The sequence below is a fragment of the Sander vitreus genome, chromosome 2, assembly GCF_031162955.1.
Source record: "Sander vitreus isolate 19-12246 chromosome 2, sanVit1, whole genome shotgun sequence".
Taxonomy (NCBI): domain Eukaryota; kingdom Metazoa; phylum Chordata; class Actinopteri; order Perciformes; family Percidae; genus Sander; species Sander vitreus.
The window spans coordinates 31311833-31332688 of NC_135856.1; the positions used below are offsets into that span (position 1 = coordinate 31311833).

The 20856-nt window shown below is 41.5% G+C and overlaps 1 protein-coding gene across 1 annotated transcript; it reads right to left on the reverse strand.

The window, feature by feature from the left end:
- Positions 1-7949: 7949 nt before the first annotated feature.
- Positions 7950-20258, reverse strand: LOC144527774 (uncharacterized). The gene is made up of 4 exons (XM_078266017.1): positions 20045-20258; positions 19647-19795; positions 18925-18987; positions 7950-13542 (listed from the first exon to the last, which is right to left on the reverse strand). The coding sequence occupies exons 2-4, from the start codon at positions 19791-19793 to the stop codon at positions 13432-13434; spliced, it is 321 nt and encodes a 106-aa protein (XP_078122143.1). The 5' UTR covers positions 19794-19795; positions 20045-20258; the 3' UTR covers positions 7950-13431.
- Positions 20259-20856: the final 598 nt, after the last annotated feature.

Sequence of the window (20856 nt, forward strand, 5' to 3'; positions counted from 1 at the left end):
CTGCAGGATGAGTTTTACATGTATTAGTTCCTTTCCCAGTTTGTATCAGATAATAATAATAATAATAATAATAATAATAATTTCATATGGCACTTTTAGAGCATTAAGCACTAAGTTGACATGACTTAGGAATCAGAAACCCATGTAAGCCTCCCCTCCACCCCATGACATACAACAATTACATGAGATCACACATTTCAAGCAGCACTTCATAAAACAGTGACAGTGTATGACAGAATGTTAATAGCAGACACACGTATGGAAATGCCTCTAAAAATACTAAAATGATAATACAAATCAAGCATAATTTAAATACGTAATGACAGTGAAGTTCAAATTAAACCATAAAAAAGAGAATGGAAAAGAAGACATAGTTAAGTGTAGGCGATCTTGTAAAAATGAGTTTTTAGATAACACAATTGAATCATGATTTCAGACTTTGAGAGGTAAATTGAAGATTGGTGGAGATTTCACCCAAGAGTACAGCAGGGTACAATGAAAGTGTCAGATCTTCTTAAAGGACCACAAAAAAGCATTTCTAATCCGACTATGAGGGCCCTGGCCTCAGATGCGGGCCCCCTAGTGGCACTTGACTGTACTTTAGCTGTCATTTTAGGAGGCAGGAGAGCTGCTGACATGAAATCATTTCCCACTGTGGATTGTTGATTGATGTTTTACTCCACAGGAGCGATTTAACCCTTGTGTTGTCTTCCCGTCGACCATGTCCTCCCTGTTTTGCCTATTTATAAAGCATAACGTATAAATGATCACCCGATTATATTTTACACCTTCAAGCCATCTTCATTCCAACTGATCACCACTAGTTTTACACAAAATATGCAGAAATTATGAGATATTTTCACTAGACCAGATGAATATATGTTGATGGATTCTCACAAATATGTCAATGTTTAGTCAGGACACTATTTTTTTTTTTATTATTTTGAATGGCAGCACAAGAAACTTTGAAAACGGATTAAATATGCCCCAGAGACAACACAAGGGGTTAAGAGCTTTCCTAGTTACCCTTTGCAGCTTAAGGAGTTGCGTACAAATAAGATGTGACATTAGTTGCTATGCCGCCTAAGGTACTTCAACTATGGAGACATTACGTGTGTGGGAACATCAAAACACTTGTAATTGTGGCTAATCCTGGACTAAGATTATTTCTAATGGGAAATCTTCAGTGGAGATGCTGCGACTCAATTTCCATCTGGGATTATTTAACTCTTTCATTAACAGGCTTACATCTCAGTGTGGATAATCAACCTTCAGTGCCTTGGCTTGCCATTCATTTGTTCTTGTTTTTTTTAAATATGATATATATATGATGTAAACACACACACATGCTTATTTATCTACTGTAATGTGGTGATACTGTAACCTTGCTGGATGCTGCCTAGTGTGAATTGGAGATGTGTTCTTTGCTTTTTTTTTTGAAGGGAACACGAGGCCTAGGACGCCCATGTAGGTCAAAAACAAATCCTGCGCCTCAAGCTGGGAAGCCAGAAAACTTCTTTGAGCATCTGAGGGAAAGGAGCAAGAGCACCGAGTTTCTTCCAGGTGCTGCTTTTTCACAGTGGTAATCCTGCCACGGCGTGACTGTGATTTTTACAGAAAATCTCTCCAAACAGGGCCCAGATGGTGGGAGGTAGAAGCACACACATACATGGAAAACACATTCATTCACAGACGCAAAGACACACACACACACACACACACACGACTGTATACAGACAGGCGTACACTAGCGCTTATGAAGTACAAAGCTCTCACACACACACACACACACTCAGACTTAAGGTGAGAACTCACTTGTTGCTCCTGGGTGGTCTCTGTGTAAAGATAAGGGCAGGCAGGAATAAAACCTGTTACGCTGAGACACAAGTTTGGGATTGTTCTGTTATGTTCCTCTTTTATACACAAGTCTGTGGCAGAGTACGAGCTTGTCGCTTTCTAAGTTTAGCTCTGACTACAGAGGGGTTTCTTAATGACAATGAGTCAGGACTGGAGCTATACAAACCTCTTCCTACTCGGCTTTATTTCTCCACTCATCAGCTCTGTTTGCCGAGGAGTTCTACAATAGGCTATGTGTCCTAATACAGGAGACACCTCTGCTTTGTAGCGGTGTTGGTCAGGCATGAAGATCCTGACAGTGGTTAGCATGTGGAGGATGTGGATATGGAGGACGTTTTGAAATGAAGAGATAAAAGAGTTAATCTTCTACCGTTTCTAAACCGATTCCCTCCATAGCTCCCTATTTATGTACAGGGAAAGAAAGAAAAAAAAAAAACTTGCTCCATCTCTCCCAGCCTTTCTCCATCTCTCCCTTTCTGTTTCATGTGGTTACTGGAACAACAATGTACATTCTGAGTGCTAGGCCTTTGATGTCGTTGCATTCACCGAGCCGTCTTAAACCGGAGGAGAAAAAAGAGAGGGCGAGAAAAACACGCAGGAGATGTTCTGTGGTGTGCTTTCTCTCTCTTTCTCGCTCTGCCTCTTTCCATCTCTCTCTCCCTGGCAAGGCATCTGACATCTCCCGGCAAAAGACAAATTCGGTTTCGCCTGTTAAGTCGTCAGTCAAAGCTGCGCAAGAGTTTTTTTTTTTTCCTCTTTCTTGCTCTCGCTCTCTCTCTCTCTCTCTCTCTCTGCCTCTTTCTCTCTGTCTTTGCTTCACTTCCGTGGAAGCGGTGTTGTGAAGGCCGCTTACACGCTTTTCAAACAATAACAGTTCACTCCCCCCCCCCACCGCAAGTTTCCTCTCTGCCAGAACCGTACACATGCCAGCACATCCTTTAGAGAGCCTTGAACCGACAACAAACGCTAAGCATTTTAACCGCCGAAAGAAAAAGAGGGGCCCATCCGCAAGCCCCTGTGTAATTAAACTAGATCTAATACTGTTATATGTTTCTCTTAGTGAGAGGGAACGTTTCAGGGGCCTCTTTCTCACAGCAGTGAATAGCTGTTTCCAGGTCAACACAATGCCCTGCACAGAGAGGAATAGAGCTATAGGAAAGGGACTTTTTCAGGCCTCATGGGAGTGAGATGTGCATTAAGCTCAAAGAACCCACCTAACTACCATGATGAACTTAACCCCTCTATTTGAGCTTCAACTTGCTGAGCTTACAATCACAGCAGTTACATGCACCTAAAGGGTAAGGCTGACAATATTCTATATTTTCTTACAGCCAATAAATCCCGTGATAACACCGACATCTGTCCTTATCAGCTCTGTTGCGCTGGGCAGTTTTCTGTTTTCTCCTGTGTTTCCCCTCCCTCTCGTGCGTCTGTACTTTGTTTGTCTGTTTGTGGGCGCCACCTTTGTTCTGGGCTTCTGGCAGAGTGACACACCTGACGGTCATCGCCAATCGACACACCTGGCGGTCATCGCCAATCGACACACCTGAGAGTCTTTTCCAATCAACCCTCCTTCTTAAAGACTCAGGCCAATTACTTCATGTCCCATGGGGCCTGCGATAAGGTCTGGGAATTTTGGACCGGGATACATGATAACCTATGTCGGATTGCAGGGACCCAGGTTCCATTCAGCCCACAAGATTATTTGTTCTGGGAGATGGGTCAATCCTAAGCGGGATGGATAAGCACATAAGAAGCTGGGTCCAGACTAGTTTAATGATAGCCAGACAGATTATTTTAAGAGGATGGAAGAATGAAGGGGCGCCTTCAATCCAGGAGTTGGGCTTGTGAGATGGCTAGGGTAGCGGCGTCATATAAATGGTTTGCCAGATTGGAAGTCTATACTAGAAAATATTGTAGTTATGATGATTGTGATGGTGGGGGGTGTTCATGTTGCAAGTTGTATGTTTGTATGTTGTTAAAAAAAAGTGTTAATCACAAAAAAAAAGACTCCTGTTGTTCATTGCCAGATTATTCCTATCAGGTGGTACTATAGCCAACTTTGAACTAAGAATCTAAGTCCGTCTTGCAGAATCTAGTTCATGGTCTTTGTTTCAAGTAACAACCTGTTTGTCTCTTCTGTGTCACAGAACTCAAAGCACACCGTCTGTAACCTGGATCTCAACACCAGCTCACCTACTCACCTGCATGCCCCTCACTCCATTTTGTTCTTCAGTTCTGGACTAAACTTCACCTTTGTAAATGAAACACTTCCCTTTAATCATCCGTCTGTTGTCATCCATGATCTGTACCCGCTTTTTGAGTCCAACTACAAAACGTAACAAAAATGAACGTGTAAGTCTTGTCGCTTTCCAACTTCCCCAGCCTGTCTGTGGCACCCAGCTCAGAGCCCATTCATTTCTACCTAAGACTTACATCTTTAGAAATGGTCTACGATTCCCACTTTTGAGCAAAATTGAAATTTTGAACGTCAAACACTTCATTTTCTGCAATCTGGTGAATCTCTCTGCAACAATTTGTGCCTTTTCTGCATCAATTTATGGTGCAAATGTCTTTATTTATGTAAAGTAAATTATATATATTTTTGGGGTGGGTTGCACTGGCCAGTTTTGATTGGTTGTAACCCCATCCCGCCTGTGAATTACGCCTTTGACTAAACTCATCCTTTACGTAATGCTTGCTTTCTCCAATAGGTTAAAACTAACCTCACAGTGAGCCAGTTCTTCCCTAGCACACACAGTATCACTCCACAGTGAAAGATTCCTGTCATGATGCTAATTGTACTTGACTTAGTTTTACCACCAGGACCTTTTGCAGCTCTCTGTTACATAGAAGAGACAGCCTGGAGTGTCTGAAAGCCAACATTCTTCCAGTGCCTCTGTCCATCACCTTGGCAGAAACACATCACATCTCAATCTCTCTCCGCTGTGGTAGTCCGTTAGCCGTGGGTTCACCTCCACCCTGGCCTTGCTGCTTTTTCTCAAGGCAGGAGGAGGACATGAAAGAGACAATCAAACATGAGGCATCAGAGCTGTCACTGGTGCCTGCAGAATGCAAAGTGTTATCAGAAATACAGCTGATCCTGATCCTCTGGTTCTCTGTCCTTCCCACAGGCAAAGTTATCCTTTCAACTCACTGTGGCTTTCAACAACACACAAACAAAAAAATAACGCCGGTGTCGTCAAATTCAGAAATGGCTGGCTGTTTGAATATTCAGAACTTGAGAATACTGCTAATGGTGTGATATCTAAAATGTGTTCCGAGTACAGCTGCTAAGTGAAAAGTAAAACAGAAGCTGATAAGATAATATATGATATGATTGTATTTTTACTTTAAAAGGTGATTTCGTTATTTTTAGCCATGGGCCCTATTTTCCCATGCATTTGTGTGTAAGTGACTAATGTGAACATGAATCGAACATGAAACGAGAACACTGTACTCTGGCTAGTCCACACAGCATTCCGGGATGGGAGAAAAACCTGCTCTGGTTTATTGCCATTTCTTTAAACCAATCACAATCATCATGGGCGGCGCTAAGGTCAGCACGGAGCCACATTGCTGCTGCAAAATAGCCTCGGGAAGGAACTTGTTTTGGTGGAACATGTGTTCCGATCTGAGGAGCATAGTCCTCATAAGTCCACCGGAGTTTAAAATTCCAACACAAATAAAGCGGAAGGAAATGGACATCGGCCAAAAAGACATGCATCCGGCGGAATTTCCTGCGGCACCGGAGCAAGCCCTGAAGTGGAACGTCGAGGATATGGACTAAGAACTGGGCTGCAATGTAACCCTCTGGGGCAAAAGCGACCGCCAATGTACGTCCACTAAAAGTGCTGTTTTTGCCACTGACAGACATAGATAGTTATTATTAGCGTCTGACTACATTATGGGAAGATGGTGAAGTCTTGAACGTCTAAAATGTCGTGAGGTGGCTTTCCGGAAGACAGGGGTGTGGAACCATGGATGTTTATATTGTGGAACGTGAGCGGGGAGAGAGGAATTCCAGGGTTAAGGAGTACAGAGAGCGTAGTTTTGTGTTATCTAAAGGCCTATTCACACCTAAAAGTCCGAACCAAGGTCCATGTTTTTGTTACATTGTATACATTTGATCCGGTTAGTTTTGGTTTGCAGTTTTGCAAGCACACTAAAGAACTATACACGACATAACTATGTCCTGTCGTCATCACATATCTGAGCCGTGTCTCCCGATTGGTTTGTGGACGGGCTTCCCCGTCCTCTCGTATCCTCTCTCTGGTGTCGGAATTCTTGTGATTGTTTCCAACTGTGACTCCTGCTCTCCCCGTGCTACCGCAGCTCTTTTTGTTTTGTTGTGTTGTTGAGAAAGAAGACACGGGAACTTTACTTGTTTACGGTATGAGGAGCTGCAGCATCTATTCAGAGACAAGCTGAAACCTACACTATACATTTACTACCACTTAACAAGTGAATTGCTAATTTATTCTCTGCTCTGATAACCGACAGCTGTCTGCTCTGAGTGATAACATGCCTGCCAGAACTTCCTGTATTTGGTCCAAAGGTCTGACCATCCAAAAAACGCTTTCACACGTGAAGCGAACCGGACCATGGGTCAGTTTGAGCCGGACCGAGACTACCTCTTTTGGTCTGACCAAATCTTTGGTCCGGACCGTGGTCTAGGGGAGGTTTCACGCCTGAAATGTTGATACCAATCAAACTGAAAAGTCAGAAAGTCCAAACGAGGTAGGTGTGAAAGCCCCCTTAAAAACTTTCAACTGCGCATTTCTGAATTCCGCCAACAAAATGTCGAGCTTTCATAGACGTTACCTTTGGATACGGACGGGTTGAAGTTGAGGCTAGCTGTGAGCAGCAAACGGATCCTACAACCTGATCTCACAGAATTCCGTGAAATGAACACGGCCCCTTAACTCAAAATCTGTGACAGTTTCACGGAATCGCCGAAAATTCCGTGACGGGCCCACGGATGCGATGCCTATGTAAGTCAATGACAGACATCGTCCGTGGTCTACGCACGGATTCCCTGATCACAGCACATTTCTTTCTGCCAGTTGGGCTGCGGCAGAGAAGCTGTATAGCTTTGCTATTATTGGTATTTTTAGCCCAATAACCGCTGTTTTAATCAACATTTATTCACCAGATCTTATCATGGTTTATTTGTATTTCTTTTAATGTTATTATTTTGGTCTATTTCGGCCAGGGAAGCTGGATTGCTTTGTTGTTTATTTATATTTTTAAAACTATAACGCTACATCTAGCAACATATATTTAGACGTTATCATAGTATACATTTCTTTATTTTAATAATATTATTTCGGTCTTATTACCTGTGAAATATTACAGTATGCTGTAATACAGAACATTACGATATAATCCGAGCTACTGACACGCATTCAAAGCCGATATCCCACAATGCAATGCGGGCATTCATTCACAGAATCAGACAGCGATCAGCGGGTTTTTCACGCCAGTATCGCTTCAATGTACATACATACAATCAGTGGTTTAGTCACCAGCAACAACACGTTGCTCAGCTTTGTTCCAGTAAGTTATGCACCGTAATAACGTTTAAAAAAATCTGCGCAATACTCCGGAAGTGACGTGGTACGTGCTGCTCGGCGGATAAGAAGATAAAAAATACATAATATTCGTAATATTGATGTTTTTGTGTAATGTTGTATTTGAGGATGTAAACAATGAAGATATTAATAATAATAAAATACAGTTTCATGTATTTGTCTCATGTATTGTGACAACAAATCAAAAAGCTGAAGACTCCGTAGAGTCCAAAGTGATGTAGTAATTACCGCACGGCGTCTGTGAAAGCTTGCTGCACGTTGTAGCCTACGTGAGAATTTGTACAATAAATATACCAATAATGAAAAAAGCGTTTTATGCTTATGTTTGACTTAAGTAGTAAAAATAACCTACTTACAAAGAGAAGCATTTTTTATTCTATTTTCCTTGCATCGTTATTTAAAAATGCATTTTTCTAATTTTGTGGTTGATGAATGTTAATAACAAAGACTAAAGGGAAAATGGGTATGTGTGGGACTTACTTTGATTTAACATCACACTGCATTTTTAGTTGTTTTAAATAAATGACTTTTTTTTTGTTCAATTTTTTATTAGCACCATTTATCATTCAGACATACAGAACAGATTCCACAATATGAACCTGGTAATATTTGATGGTGCACAGAACAGAGAAACACAAAATGAGCAAATAACTGACTTTTTGAAATATCAATTTATGGTAGGCCTAACATATTAATTATTATATTCAGAAGATGATCCTCATATCAATCACCGTGGTTACAGCTTGTAGTCATATAGCCTTCAAAATTAAGAAGGGACGAGTTTTAGGAAGCATTTCAGGAAATGAAAAGGATAAGAAGATTGTTGCTGAGGTTTTTTGTTTACAGAGATGTAGCTTTGTTTGTGTACATATACAACATGTGTTTTGGCATTTTTTTCACAAACTGAGCAGTTGGTTGTGACGTTGTGACATGGGTCAGAGGGTATCAGAGGTCATAAATGGTGAAGCAATAATCGGCTCAAATCCTACAGGCACCTTGGTGTTCATGTGGGTAACACCTTCGGCTGGAAGGCCCGTGTTCAAAGTGTGTGTTATCATTTAGAGCAGACACTCACGGTGAATCAGAGGGTTTATGTTATACAAGGCTGCATTACAGAGCATATTCATATGTCAGAAAGCATGACAATATCTAAAAACATCTCATTTAAAGTTTGGTTGTCAGATGACTGTCATGAAGGTTGTGGAGAGGAATAGAAACCAGTCTCTCCAGGCAAGCACAGAGAATACGGTCTGATCTTTATTCTCCATGCCAAGTAGCTCTTATCCTCTGCTGGCACCCCAATGTAAACTAAATATTTCTAAACTATAGGCCTTATTTGAACCTACCTCAATTAAAACTTTAAATAATGTTGCTTACGGCTGGTTGTGGAATAGCTTCATGATATAATGCATATGGTTGTGTGTAGGTCTTGTCACTGTTTGTGAAAGATGAGCAATAGATTGTGGCTGATAATGTGCTTCAGTCTGGCTGCATATCACTTTATGTTTTTTATTGTAATTATATATATCATGGAGATTATATGGTCTCCATGATGTAGTAAAAATTAAAATGTTGTCATAGGGCTATAGGAAAGACATCGTTGGAAACTTCTCAACCTGGACAGTAACATATGTCAGTCTGAAGAGGATACATTACTCCTGCTTTGAAATATTGACCTCTGAACCTTGAACCCAGTCCATCTTTGAAGGCTTGTCATTTAGCAACAGAAGGTGCTACACACATAGGACCAGCTGTTATAGAAAGCTCTGGACCTCAGCTGTCATGTAGATATGGTCACCAAAGTTTACCCACTGTAAGCACTGTCAAATATGGTAATAAGCTATTTTCACCTATTCAACGATTATATTTTTAAAATCTGATGACACCAGTGTGTTCCCCATCCCAAAAAACCCCAGGGTGTATCCAAAATTCTACACTACCAACTTCTAATTATAAAAACTACAACTCCCACTATAGAGGGGCCCCAGAACCTGTTACAAAGCTTGAGCACTTGTAGTTCTTCCGGGGAGGGTGGGGGGGACATGTTCGACTCCTGTGTTTCTGCTGTCTGCTGTGGCTGCTGGCTCCATTCCATTTCAGATTGTCTGATTCTGTGAATGAATGCCCGCATTGCATTGTGGGATATCGGCTTTGAATGCGTGTCAGTAGCTCGGATCATATCGTAATGTTCTGTATTACAGCATACTGTAATATTTCACAGGTAATAAGACCGAAATAATATTATTAAAATAAAGAAATGTATACTATGATAATGTCTAAATATATGTTGCTAGATGTAGGGTTATAGTTTTAAAAATATAAATAAACAAAAAGCAATCTAGCTTCCCTGGCCAAAATAGATCGAAATAATAACATTAAAAGAAATACAAATAAACCATGATAAGATCTGGTGAATAAATGTTGATTAAAACAGCAGTTATTGGGCTAAAAATACCAATAATAGCAAAGCTATACAGCTTCTCTGCCGCAGCCCAACTGGCAGAAAGAAACGTGCTGTGATCAGGGAATCTGTGCGTAGACCACGTTCACGTTCATTCCGTCACGGAATTTTCGGCGATTCCGTGAAACTGTCACCGATTTTGAGTTAAGGGGCCGTGTTCATTTCACGGAATTCTGTGAGATCAGGTTGGATCCTAACACTCTGGTCCATACACTGCGCCTTTTAGACCATCAGGTCTGCAGTGAACATTTTTAGTGGGGATGACTACTGCCAGCCAAAGAGGAGAAGAAATCCTATACCAAAGCACAATTTCCAAAAGAATAATGCTGTTCCAAGAGTGGAGTAGTAAGCTAATGCTATTAGCTAAAGTTACTGTGTTGACCTGGCATCAGTAAAAGCAAAAGGAAACTTCTCCGTCTTCCCATCAGACACTTATAACAACACTCTTGACAGTTAGAGGCAAAAACAAGCATTTTAGTGGATGCACATTAACGGCCGCTATTCCCCAACTGGTTTACATTGTAGCCCAGTTTGCGGCTCGATACGTCAAAACTTTGATCAATATTGGACCAATTTCAAAGACTTTTTTGTTCACATTAGTCACTTAGACACAAATGCATGGGCAAAATAGGCTACAGGTTGAAAAATACCAAAGCCCCCATACAGGTCTGCAGTTTTAGTACAGTATATACTTGTTAATTTCACCTATAGAAGCATCCAAGGCATGGTAACACTTCTATGTGACAATCCACTGAGCTGAAGTTGTTCACAGTGCAGTCAGCCTATAGCCTCTTTGATTCGCTGAACACAGTGGTACTATTGTCACAATAAAGGGGATGTGTGAGGATGTGCAGAGAGAATACCCAGAAGCCTCAAATACCCCACTGTCGTTGCACATGAAAGGGCCCACCAGGCCAAATCACTTTATCAGCCCAAACAGCCTCTCTTATTGTGGGATGCCTCTCAGACGGTGGCTGCTGAGATGTCACACCACTAATTGAGAGTCACAACAAGGGCCCTTGTTTGGCCCGCTCCACCGGTTGTGTACAGCTACTGTAATCACCACAATAATTTGGCTCCCTGAAACATCAAATGGCATTGTGGAAGCTGCAGGAATTTGCATTGCACCCTTTGATCTGGGAAATTTAAACAAAGCGAGCTCTCACTCTGTGAGGGGTGTGAAGGTTACAACGTCCTGGCCTCCCTTGTCTGCCTGTCATTCCTGCCTCCCTCTGAACCACCTCTATTGTCGTTATTATTTTGGTTACAAAAGCAACGAACCAATATATATATATATATATATATCTAACCCAGGTTTGACCAAGGGACTTGTTTATCTATTACACAAACGGAGACAGAAATCCTTTTGGCGATATACAAGCATCAGTCTATAGCTCTCGGTGATGGGGGTTTACATTTCACAGTCAAAGGAAGTTTTGAGTGTGTAAGTCAATGTGGATTTCTGACATCAATGCATCGGTGGATTTAAGATAATTGATTATGATGATTAAGATATTATGGTTTATATGTATACTGCATATATTTAAGTTTTTATGTCTTCAACCTGCATTCTATGTAATTTCCAGCAGGGGGCGACTCCACATGGTTGGAAAAGGAACTGAAAAAGGAAAAAATTACCTTACTTCTGCCTTGATTTATTACCTCAATAAAGATTTTCATAATGAGTTTATGGTCTCAAGTTTAAAGTCTTGATCAATACAGAATTACGTTCATTTTGTAAATTATGGTCCCATTTATTTTAAAAATGACAAAAGCAGGGGGTGCTTTAGGGCGTGGCTAAACGCCGACTTGCCGATCAGGACAGAGGCTTAGCAATGCTAACCATGGAACTGTGTACAATAAAATAGTCGTGAACTTGTTTTTGGGTGTTGTCCATGTTTATGGAACATTTTGTTCGCCTGAAAATGTCTTGTTTAGTGTTCTGCCAACCAAGCTAGCTAGTTAGCTGGTAACTTAAGGGAAAGTTTGCAGATTTTCTGTACTGCCGTAGCCTACATGCAGATGAATGGCGCCAGTACCTGGAGGTCTGCTTTTACCCACCAGTAAATCTCCACTGAATGACCAGCTTTAGAAGGGTTGAAAATCAGCAATTGTCCCCCTTTAGCGTTTAACTTAGCGCAGCACCATTGCAACCATAAACAACACTGGCTTGGCTGCGTCATCCTCCCCAGCTCTGCCCTCTCATCGAAGATCGTCATGTACGGTTTCAAAAAACCAAGATGGTGACATCCAAATTGCCAAACTCGAGGCTTCAAAACGGCAGTCCACAAACCGATGGGTGACGTTCTGATACGTCCATTTTTTTCCACGTCCATTCAGTTTATGGATAAAGCCACACAATGCTAGCATACTGATGTTAAGCAGTTATAATGTTCAGCGTGTTCATCATCTTAGTTTTGCATGTTAGCATGCAAACATTTGCAAATAAACACTAAAAACAAAGTGCAGCTAAATCTGTTGGGAATGGCATTAGTTAGGTAGATATTTAATCAAGTGTTACTAAAAAGTAAGTACTTTATTATTATTATTATTATTATTATTATTATTATTACATTTACTAGATGTTGAAATATTTCACAGGTTAAGTGAAAACCTTGACATGGTGGTGGCGCAAGAGGAAAAGATCAACAAACTCAATAGCATTCATCCTCTGCGCACCATGAAGACCTGTGCAAATGTTCATGGCAATCCATTTAATAGTTAGTGAGTTATTTCAGCCTGGACCAAAGACACTGCACACCAACATCCCTGAAAAATCATTGATATGGGAATGAATTATTAACAGAGATACATCAGATAAGAGAAATAAGCCATCATGTTTGAGTAGACTATTTTATCACCATGGTTGCCTTTTTTTCTTCATGGCATGAACCGTATTCAACCTCATTTGGCGCACAACTCCTAATTTGGGCACTGAAACAACTAGCCTACTGGGCTACAGAAATTCCACACAGAGGCAGATAAAACACATCCAGCCTCATCTACATTCCTTATCTGCTTCCCAACCAGCTAAACCCACCGAGGAGGAACACTTGACACTGATTTCACATCATTGTCTGTGAGCGACCTCATCTTTTCCTCTTCTCCCTCTGTGGTCCCCTCAGTGAGATCTGTAAGCTCACTCAGCCATGCGTACTGACGTCTAATCAACAGCAGTTAACCCTGGCCTCGTCCACGGGCCGCCGAGCTAAGAGATAATGAAGACACCACTGTGGGTTTTCTTTTTTTTCACACCCTGCTTTTGTCACCCGGATGTTTCCCTCATGGCTGACTGAAAATGGAATGTGATCAGCCGACTCAGGGAAAGTGTACCCTCGATGTCGCTGTGGCTGCTGGGTCAGCGTGAGCAACGCTGTGATGTAGGAAATAAGATACCGTGCAAAGTGCGAGGCTGTTTTGATTTTTAGTGTGGGTTTCGTGCGGCTTAAGGATGTTATATACATCGGACGATAGGAGCCAGTGCGGCCGGTGTGCGACGGACCTTGTTTTGGGTGTTTTTTAATTCCATTTCTCATTCCTTGTTGCTGAGATAATAGGGTTCCTGGCCAATCCTTCCTTCCGCTGCATCTTTGGTTTCGCTCCGATCGCACTGAAAGACTGTAGGCCGACCTAGAAAACAAATAAGCACAGGACACATCCACACAGTGTTATGGTCTTTTGTTTGAGACGAAAGTATTTTGCATAACAGAGGTAGCGAGCAGATCTCAGATGGGGATTTGGAAACCACCTTGTAATCTTTTAGCAGAAGGACGATTCAACTGTCAGTCAATCTCCCCTGTGAAAAGCAGTCGGGGCTAGTTGAAGGCTTCGATGCAAAAATAGCAAGGGAGATAGAGGACACCCCTGCTCTTCCCCCACAACTGACCTTTGAAGAAAAATGTCTACATCAAATACTCTGAATTATCTATTCAAATGCCTGGAAACAATCTTTAGACAATGACACATCAATCATACGCTCCCTGAGACGGGGATTGTTGTTTATATAAATGCTGTCCATCTGGGGGAGAGATCTCAGCAACGTTACATCTTTGTTTCTGTGGGGAGATGGCAGAAAAAAGAAAAGAAGGAAGTTCATAGAAAAACTTAAAATTCTTCTTCTTTTTTTTCCTCTCCTCTCCTATTTTTTTCTTTTTTTTCTTTCTCAAATCCCAGCGTGAATGTGTCGGCGAGCTCGTGGTATGCACCAAGATGAAAAGTAGAGGCCATCCCTTTGAAATCCTCCTCAAGTCAAAATTACCATTTCATTTCAACTCCAGCCAGGAAACGGAGTGCGGGGCCACTGCTAACTGCTTTGGGCATATCGTTATTTATTGTGTGTAAACTTTGGAGGAACATTGTTGCCTGGGAAAATGTGCTGTGTGGGTGGTGGAAGTGAGCAGTTGGAGCAACCACAAAGGGAGAGATCAGGCCTATTTTCTCTGTAGGAGGAACACATAAAAGTGAAAATAATGCCCATTATTACAGAAAAACAACATCAGACTTCTTTGCTCATAATTTTCTAACAGCCAAGAAGTTACTACTGAAGCTAAACAACCAACCAGTTGACCCTATTTAGGTAACAGCATTATCATTTGTGTTCTGCTCTTTTAATTAGTTGGCTTTCTATGTTAAGTAGGCCATTATCTGAGTTGGAACTAACTGCTTTTTTCCATAATGGTCACATTAAGACTGTCATGTTGTTTTATTTAGTTGGCTTTATTAACCTCTACACGGCAACAGCAGGTGGTTAGCGTTACCTGAACTACATACAGTGGACCTACTCACAGCACGCTATGCTTTTCACACACAGTGACACACAGTGATACTTTCATTAAGTCTTTTAAAAAGCAACTCCAAATCAAACGATTATCAAATTATTGTTTTTAATTTGAGCCAGATAAAGAGTCAGGAACATGGCATCTTTCCAAATTCTCACTCATCTCCTATTGCTGATATCACTGGTAGTGTATTGTTTCTTGGTCTTTTCAGTCTATATCGACGACGTTCCACTTCCGGGATTGCTCCGGTGCCGCTGGAAATTCCGCGGGATGTCCCTGTTTTCGGCCGGATGTCTCGTTACCTTCCGCTTTCTTTGTGTTGATATTTTAAACTCCAGTGGATTTATGAGGACTATGGATAACTGCTCCTCAGATCTCTGCAGGGTAAATCCAGACAGCTAGCTAGACCATCTGTCCAATCTGAGTTTTCTGTTGCACGACTAAAACAACCTTTGAACGTACACATGTTCCACCAAAACAAGTTCCTTCCAGAGGCTATTTTGCAGCGGCACCGTGGATCTGTCAAGTGGTTAGCGACGATTGTGATTGGTTTAACGAAATGCCAATAAACCAGAGCACGCTTTTCTCCCATCCCGGAATGCTGTGTAGACTAGCCAGACCCTCCTCCGCAGCGCTGTGGAGGAAGGTCTGGCAAAGCGAGACTAAGGTCACATATACACTATTATGTTTTGATTTTCAAGCAGCGTTTTGAGACAAAACGATCACCGTCCACAAAAAAGGTTTTAGCTCTGTAGTAAAATGAATCTCAGTATTAACACGTCTGACAACACATATCACATGACCATTTGCATTGGACACTGGGCATGCGCGTGTCGGTGTAAAGAGGAAGCAGATTGTCTGACGTTACTCAGCGGTTAAAAACCATGGATGAATACGTTTACTTTGGAGAAAGAACAACATTGGCGATAGGTAAGTTATTGATAGGTATGCAAGCCTGCCTAACCGATTTCAAAGGTCTCTGTTTGTGCCCGTCCAGACTACAAAGCAACCCCGCCATTTTCAAATCAAAACGGGGGCAGCAGTGTTTCCAAATGTCTCTGAAACGATGGAGCAGTGTGGACGCGAGGTGCAAACGTAGCAAAAGATATTTGTTTTTAAACCAAAATGTAGTAGTGTGGATGTAGCCTTAATGTATTTGTTGCAGTTATGTCACCTAGTAACCATTAGATTATATAAGGGTTCAGTTACAATAATAAGACCACTCACCCCTTGTCAGCTTGAGAGGTGGCAGTAATACGTATGTTTGTAGGTTGCTCCTTTAAAATGGATTCTAATAGTGATAAGTTTTGACAGTGGAATAACAAGTCTCAAAATAATTCGTAATAATATTTAACTCTACTCATGTTGACAGATCACAGCTTCAAATGAATGCTAATATTGCTCTGTGGCTTTTGGATGTATAAATGGGCATTTGTTTGCTAACATGTTAGCCATCAACTTTACAAGGTAATATGATAATATGTGTTAACCGCTTGATCTGCTGCCCCCTAGTGATCAGAAAATCAACGAATGCAGCTTTAACGTTTGGGTGACTCAGTATCACTTTAATCATTTGTAATTGTGATTGACAGAGGCTTCATACCAGATTAAATTCACAATGCAGTTGGCAGCTAGCTGCTTCACCATAGAGCAAAAGGTTAATGTCAAAAAGAGAGAGGGAGATTTAGACATTTGCATAACATATATTAACATTCCAGACTGTCCTCCCCTGATAAATGCTCCCATAGGTCGTTTGGTCAAGCAGCAATTATGTCTCATATTTACGTTGATAGTGGTGGCACCCTCTAGTGGTAGGAATTATGACTGAGCAGGAAGCAGGAAGTAAGTTGATGAAGTTAAAGAGCACAGAAGGAGGTAGGTTGGGATGGTGGATGGGTCAAACAAACACAGGACTTTCACCCATGAGCCCAGGGTTCAAGTCCCCGCAGCGAGTTTTCTTTTAAACATTACTTTACAAACGGAGCGTAACGTTCAGCGTCACATGCGTAACAGGAAGTCTGATTTGAACCCAAACCACAATGTTTTTCTAAACTTAACTAAGTAGTTGTGTTACTTAAACATAACCAAACTGCGAAAGTTTCACAATTATGTTATGCTCTCTGGTTTAGATATGAGCAGGGTGCAATTCCCTGGAAGGGGGATGCTTGGGATTTCCCTCCTTTCTGGTCTACATATCCCTGCCTCTGCTAAATAATTTTTATCCCCGGTGGGGACAAAATGTATTCCCCCCCCCCCAAAGTGATCAATGCTACTTAAAATAAAAGTATTTTAAATTAACTAAAGTGCTGTAACGTGAACAGTCTATAGTGCAATAGAACGATACGATCCAAGCGGCAGGTACTGGTTGTATTTGGCCGCTACAGAGCTCCGGGACGCCGGCTACCAGCGGCAGTTGTTCAGCCACCAATAGGTGACTGTGAGCCGGCTACAGGCACCGCCAGATGGCAGTCCTTTCAGGGGCCGTGGTAGTGGAGTTTAGCCAGAAAAAGTGAGCGTCATGCAGCGATGACAGTTAAGTTTAGACACCAAAACGACTAGTTAAGTTTAGGAAAAAGATGGTGGCTGAACTCTCCAAGTAACAAATGAGCATTTCCTGGGTGAAAGTATTTTGTTGATTCCGCTCCCAGGCTTTGTTTTATATTGACACCACATTGTGCCATTTCATCTCAGATTGAATTGGATATTGAAGTTCATAAAAAAGTGTTTTGGCATGGCCAGAGTGCCACTATATCCATGGCATTGCAAGAGGGATTTAATTATTGCATGTTTTGTTTTGTTGTGAATTATAAAACAAATCCTCCCCCCTCTGCTTATTTTCACAAATCACACCCTGGATATGAGGATGCCAAAACACTCCTGTGGGTCGTATTTCCTGCCACCGCTAGGGGCGCTAATTTATGAAACGCTCCTGAAATGGTTGTATTAGAGGGTAGAAATAAATAACTTATATCATCGTAAGGTTTGGAGGACTTGTTGGAAAAATCAATTTTGACTTTATGCTCTTCTTTTCAGGTTATCCACAGATTAAACACATACGTCATCCAGAAATGAACATACATACTGTGTGGCAGTTAACATGAAGAAGAATATGATTCATACTATCATTTATACTGTCAATGTTGTGTTGTTCTTCCCTCATGTAACGGCTGTTATCATGTGTTTAATAGAATTAAGAGCACAAGGAGAGGGCGTGGACAGAGCCCAGTTGATTCATGACCAGCGGGGAAGCAGCAGAGCTTTGTTGACTGTGTTCTCGTCTAACAAAAAAGTACATCTAATCTTAAACATATGGCTGAAGCTGGGGATTCATGCATGACAGCATGCAGAGTGTGGAAAAATACTGCTGTTGTGTTTTTTTCTCAGCCAAAAATTGACGTCTGCTCCTTACGTCCTGCATGCTTTTTGCTGGTTCCAGACATTTGAATCAGACACTACCAAAAACCCTTTTTAAGTCAACGATTGTGCCATGTAATTTTTTACTTAAATCAACTCACTTACTTTTGGTCAAATATTTCACTGCTGCACTTTTCTGCAAGTAGGTCAGGATAGTGAGAGTAGATAAACGAATGGAAAAATCGGAACAAAAAAATACAGGAGCTTGTTACAGAAAACAACAAAATGCAAACTGTTTGTAGGTGTAGTATGTCCATACAATATGGGTTCAAAGACTCACCAGGCTGTATGGGTGTATACTGTGTGCTCTTTTGTCAATACTTTTCAACTTCCCCAACTGTAATGCAGATTAGAACTGTATTGGACATTTTTAAGCAAGGTGACAGAAAGAGGATGTTTTTTTTGTACCTGCACAGTGAGCAAAAAAGGTTCTCACTACGGCACTTGTTACAAATCTTACTGAAGCTAATTACTTTTTGTCTGCAATGCAAGAGTCCCACAATCCTCTTCTGCCTCAGTAACATCTTGGCTGTCCTCAGAGAAAATTCTGCAAACGTGTCAGTTGAAGGAGTTGAGAAGCAAGCTGGGTGTTGCATATATATTTGGACTACGAGGGCTTGTTCATTTGTTTTATCTATCCCATTTTTTGTGTCCTCCGCCTCAATTTATTTGTACTGGCCTCAGTGACATCGGACTTGGCTGTAACACGTATATATTTAAACAAGGACTTCTGAGGGTGGAGGGAAGTGTTTGACTAAACTCTAGTCGGGTCTTCTCAAACATTTAAACACGGTTCTGTCCGTGGGGGCAAGATGTTTACCTCAGCTGGTTCAGTTCCCGCTGCACACGCAGGCCGCCAGTCTCTCACTCTCAGATCTGCACTCTGGAACAGCAGAGAAGAACACGGAAAGTCAGAGAAGAAGGGTGTGCGACGGGCAGTTTTGTATAAAGTACTTGAAAGCAATACTTAAAAGTACCAGAAAATGACTTTTGTAGAAGTTATAGTCACCATTTAGAATAGTACTTGAGTCTTAAAGTATCTGATATTTAATATAGGTGTGATCAACTTTCTGATATTAAATGTACTTACGTAAAAGTAAAAAAATAACTTTGATTATGAACTTCATTGTGGCTTCCTTATAGTAAAGCACAATATTCAGGGTTCCCACACCTTCTTAAACATCAAATTCAAAGTCCGACATCGACAAAGAGATAAAAATAAAATATACACATTTCTTGCAAGTGAAGAGTAACGAAGATGCTTAGAGGACATGTACCGGAGTAAAACTATACATTTTATTTAGGAAATGTATTAGAGTAAAAGTTTCTCTACTTAAGTACAGTAACTTAAGTAACTAAGTATTTGTACTCCGTTACATTACAACCCTGGTGATAGGCGAAGAAAGAAACAAAGACAGGGCAGTTGCAGGAAGTAAACGAACCAACGGAGAGAAACACAAGCGTGTGAAACAAAAGGGAGTCGGTCACACACGACCAGATCATGTGACAGGAAGCACACGCTCTGATACTTTAGCCACTGACCTCTCGTACACAGGAGTGGGGGCCCCATCTGCACGGCCTGTCCCTGGCTGTGTGCAGCACCTGGCCCCACGCCAGTGCCCAACGGCCCTTTGTGGTGGCCAGAGTGGCCGGTCGGGGTCTTCCTTTGATCCCGGGCCAAGTATTCATCTCTGAAGTAAGAGGAAGAGAAAAAAAGAGAGAAAGAGAGAGAGAGAGGAAAAGATAAACAGAAAAAAAGAGGGGGGGGGGGGAGAAAAAATAGTCAACCTCTGCTGCCAATTATTGGAAAAGCATCAAGGTCTTTTCTGTCCGTGTAAAGAGAAAGAAGAGAAACGAGGGAAGGGGAGGTAGAAGGAGAGATGGCGTTTGATGGCTTGGCTTAGAGTTAGTTGGGGGATTGAGGCGAGGCAGAAGCTGACCTGCAGGAGGTGATTACAGGTGGAGAGAGGTATTTGTCTGGCTGCTAAGACTCTAGCATTTTACGGTGTATTCTTTTTCTTTTCTTTTGTTTTTCCTGTCTTTGCCTCTCTCACAATCTCTCTCAACATCCCTCTCTTGCTCTTGTTGCTGCCATCCTTATCTGTGCCTTTCTGCCCGTTACCACCGTGTGCTGCCGAACCAGTTCACAAATAAAGGTCATTTCTTTGTCTCTGCTGAGATGTTTCTGTCTCTGTCCATCTGTCTGGCCGTATCTCTTCAACCTTCACCCACACACACACACACACACACACACACACACACACACACACACACACACACACACACACACGCACACTGTGTATATACAGTGAAAGATTCTCCATAACTAAAGAGCACTTTGCACGCTGCGCCAATTGTACGAAATGGTACACACTTTCCTAATGGGCGTGGCCTTGTATGAAAGTGTAGTGAACAATATTTGTATTTATGTATTTATTTATTTATTAATATTTTTTTTTTGCTAACATTAGATATTTACACAGCTAAAAGACACATTTAGCACTACCAAAGTTAGTTTTGTTAAGGTGTTTGCGAACGTTAGTTGACTTATCAGTGTGTGTGTGTATGTGTGTGTGTCAGATCTCGCGAGAGTTTGTTCCTGAGACAGAAACAGGTCTATTTGTCTATATGAAAATGACCATTTCAGTGTCCGAATGTTCGGGAGATATGTGGCTTGTGAAGAATGGGTCCAATATTTACTTTGGTGACTATGGGGCGAAAGAATCGCTCATAATCTGTGTTGTCATTCACT

Excerpts from the sequence above, each read along its gene's own strand:
- LOC144527774 (XM_078266017.1), bottom strand. The coding sequence starts at position 19,793 with ATGAATACTTGGCCCGGGATCAAAGGAAGACCCCGACCGGCCACTCTG. Across the intron at positions 18,988-19,646 it reads CCCACTCCTGTGTACGAGAG|AGTGCAGATCTGAGAGTGAG; the intron begins GTCAGTGGCTAA and ends CTGCTGTTCCAG. Across the intron at positions 13,543-18,924 it reads CGGGAACTGAACCAGCTGAG|GTCGGCCTACAGTCTTTCAG; the intron begins GTAAACATCTTG and ends TTTGTTTTCTAG.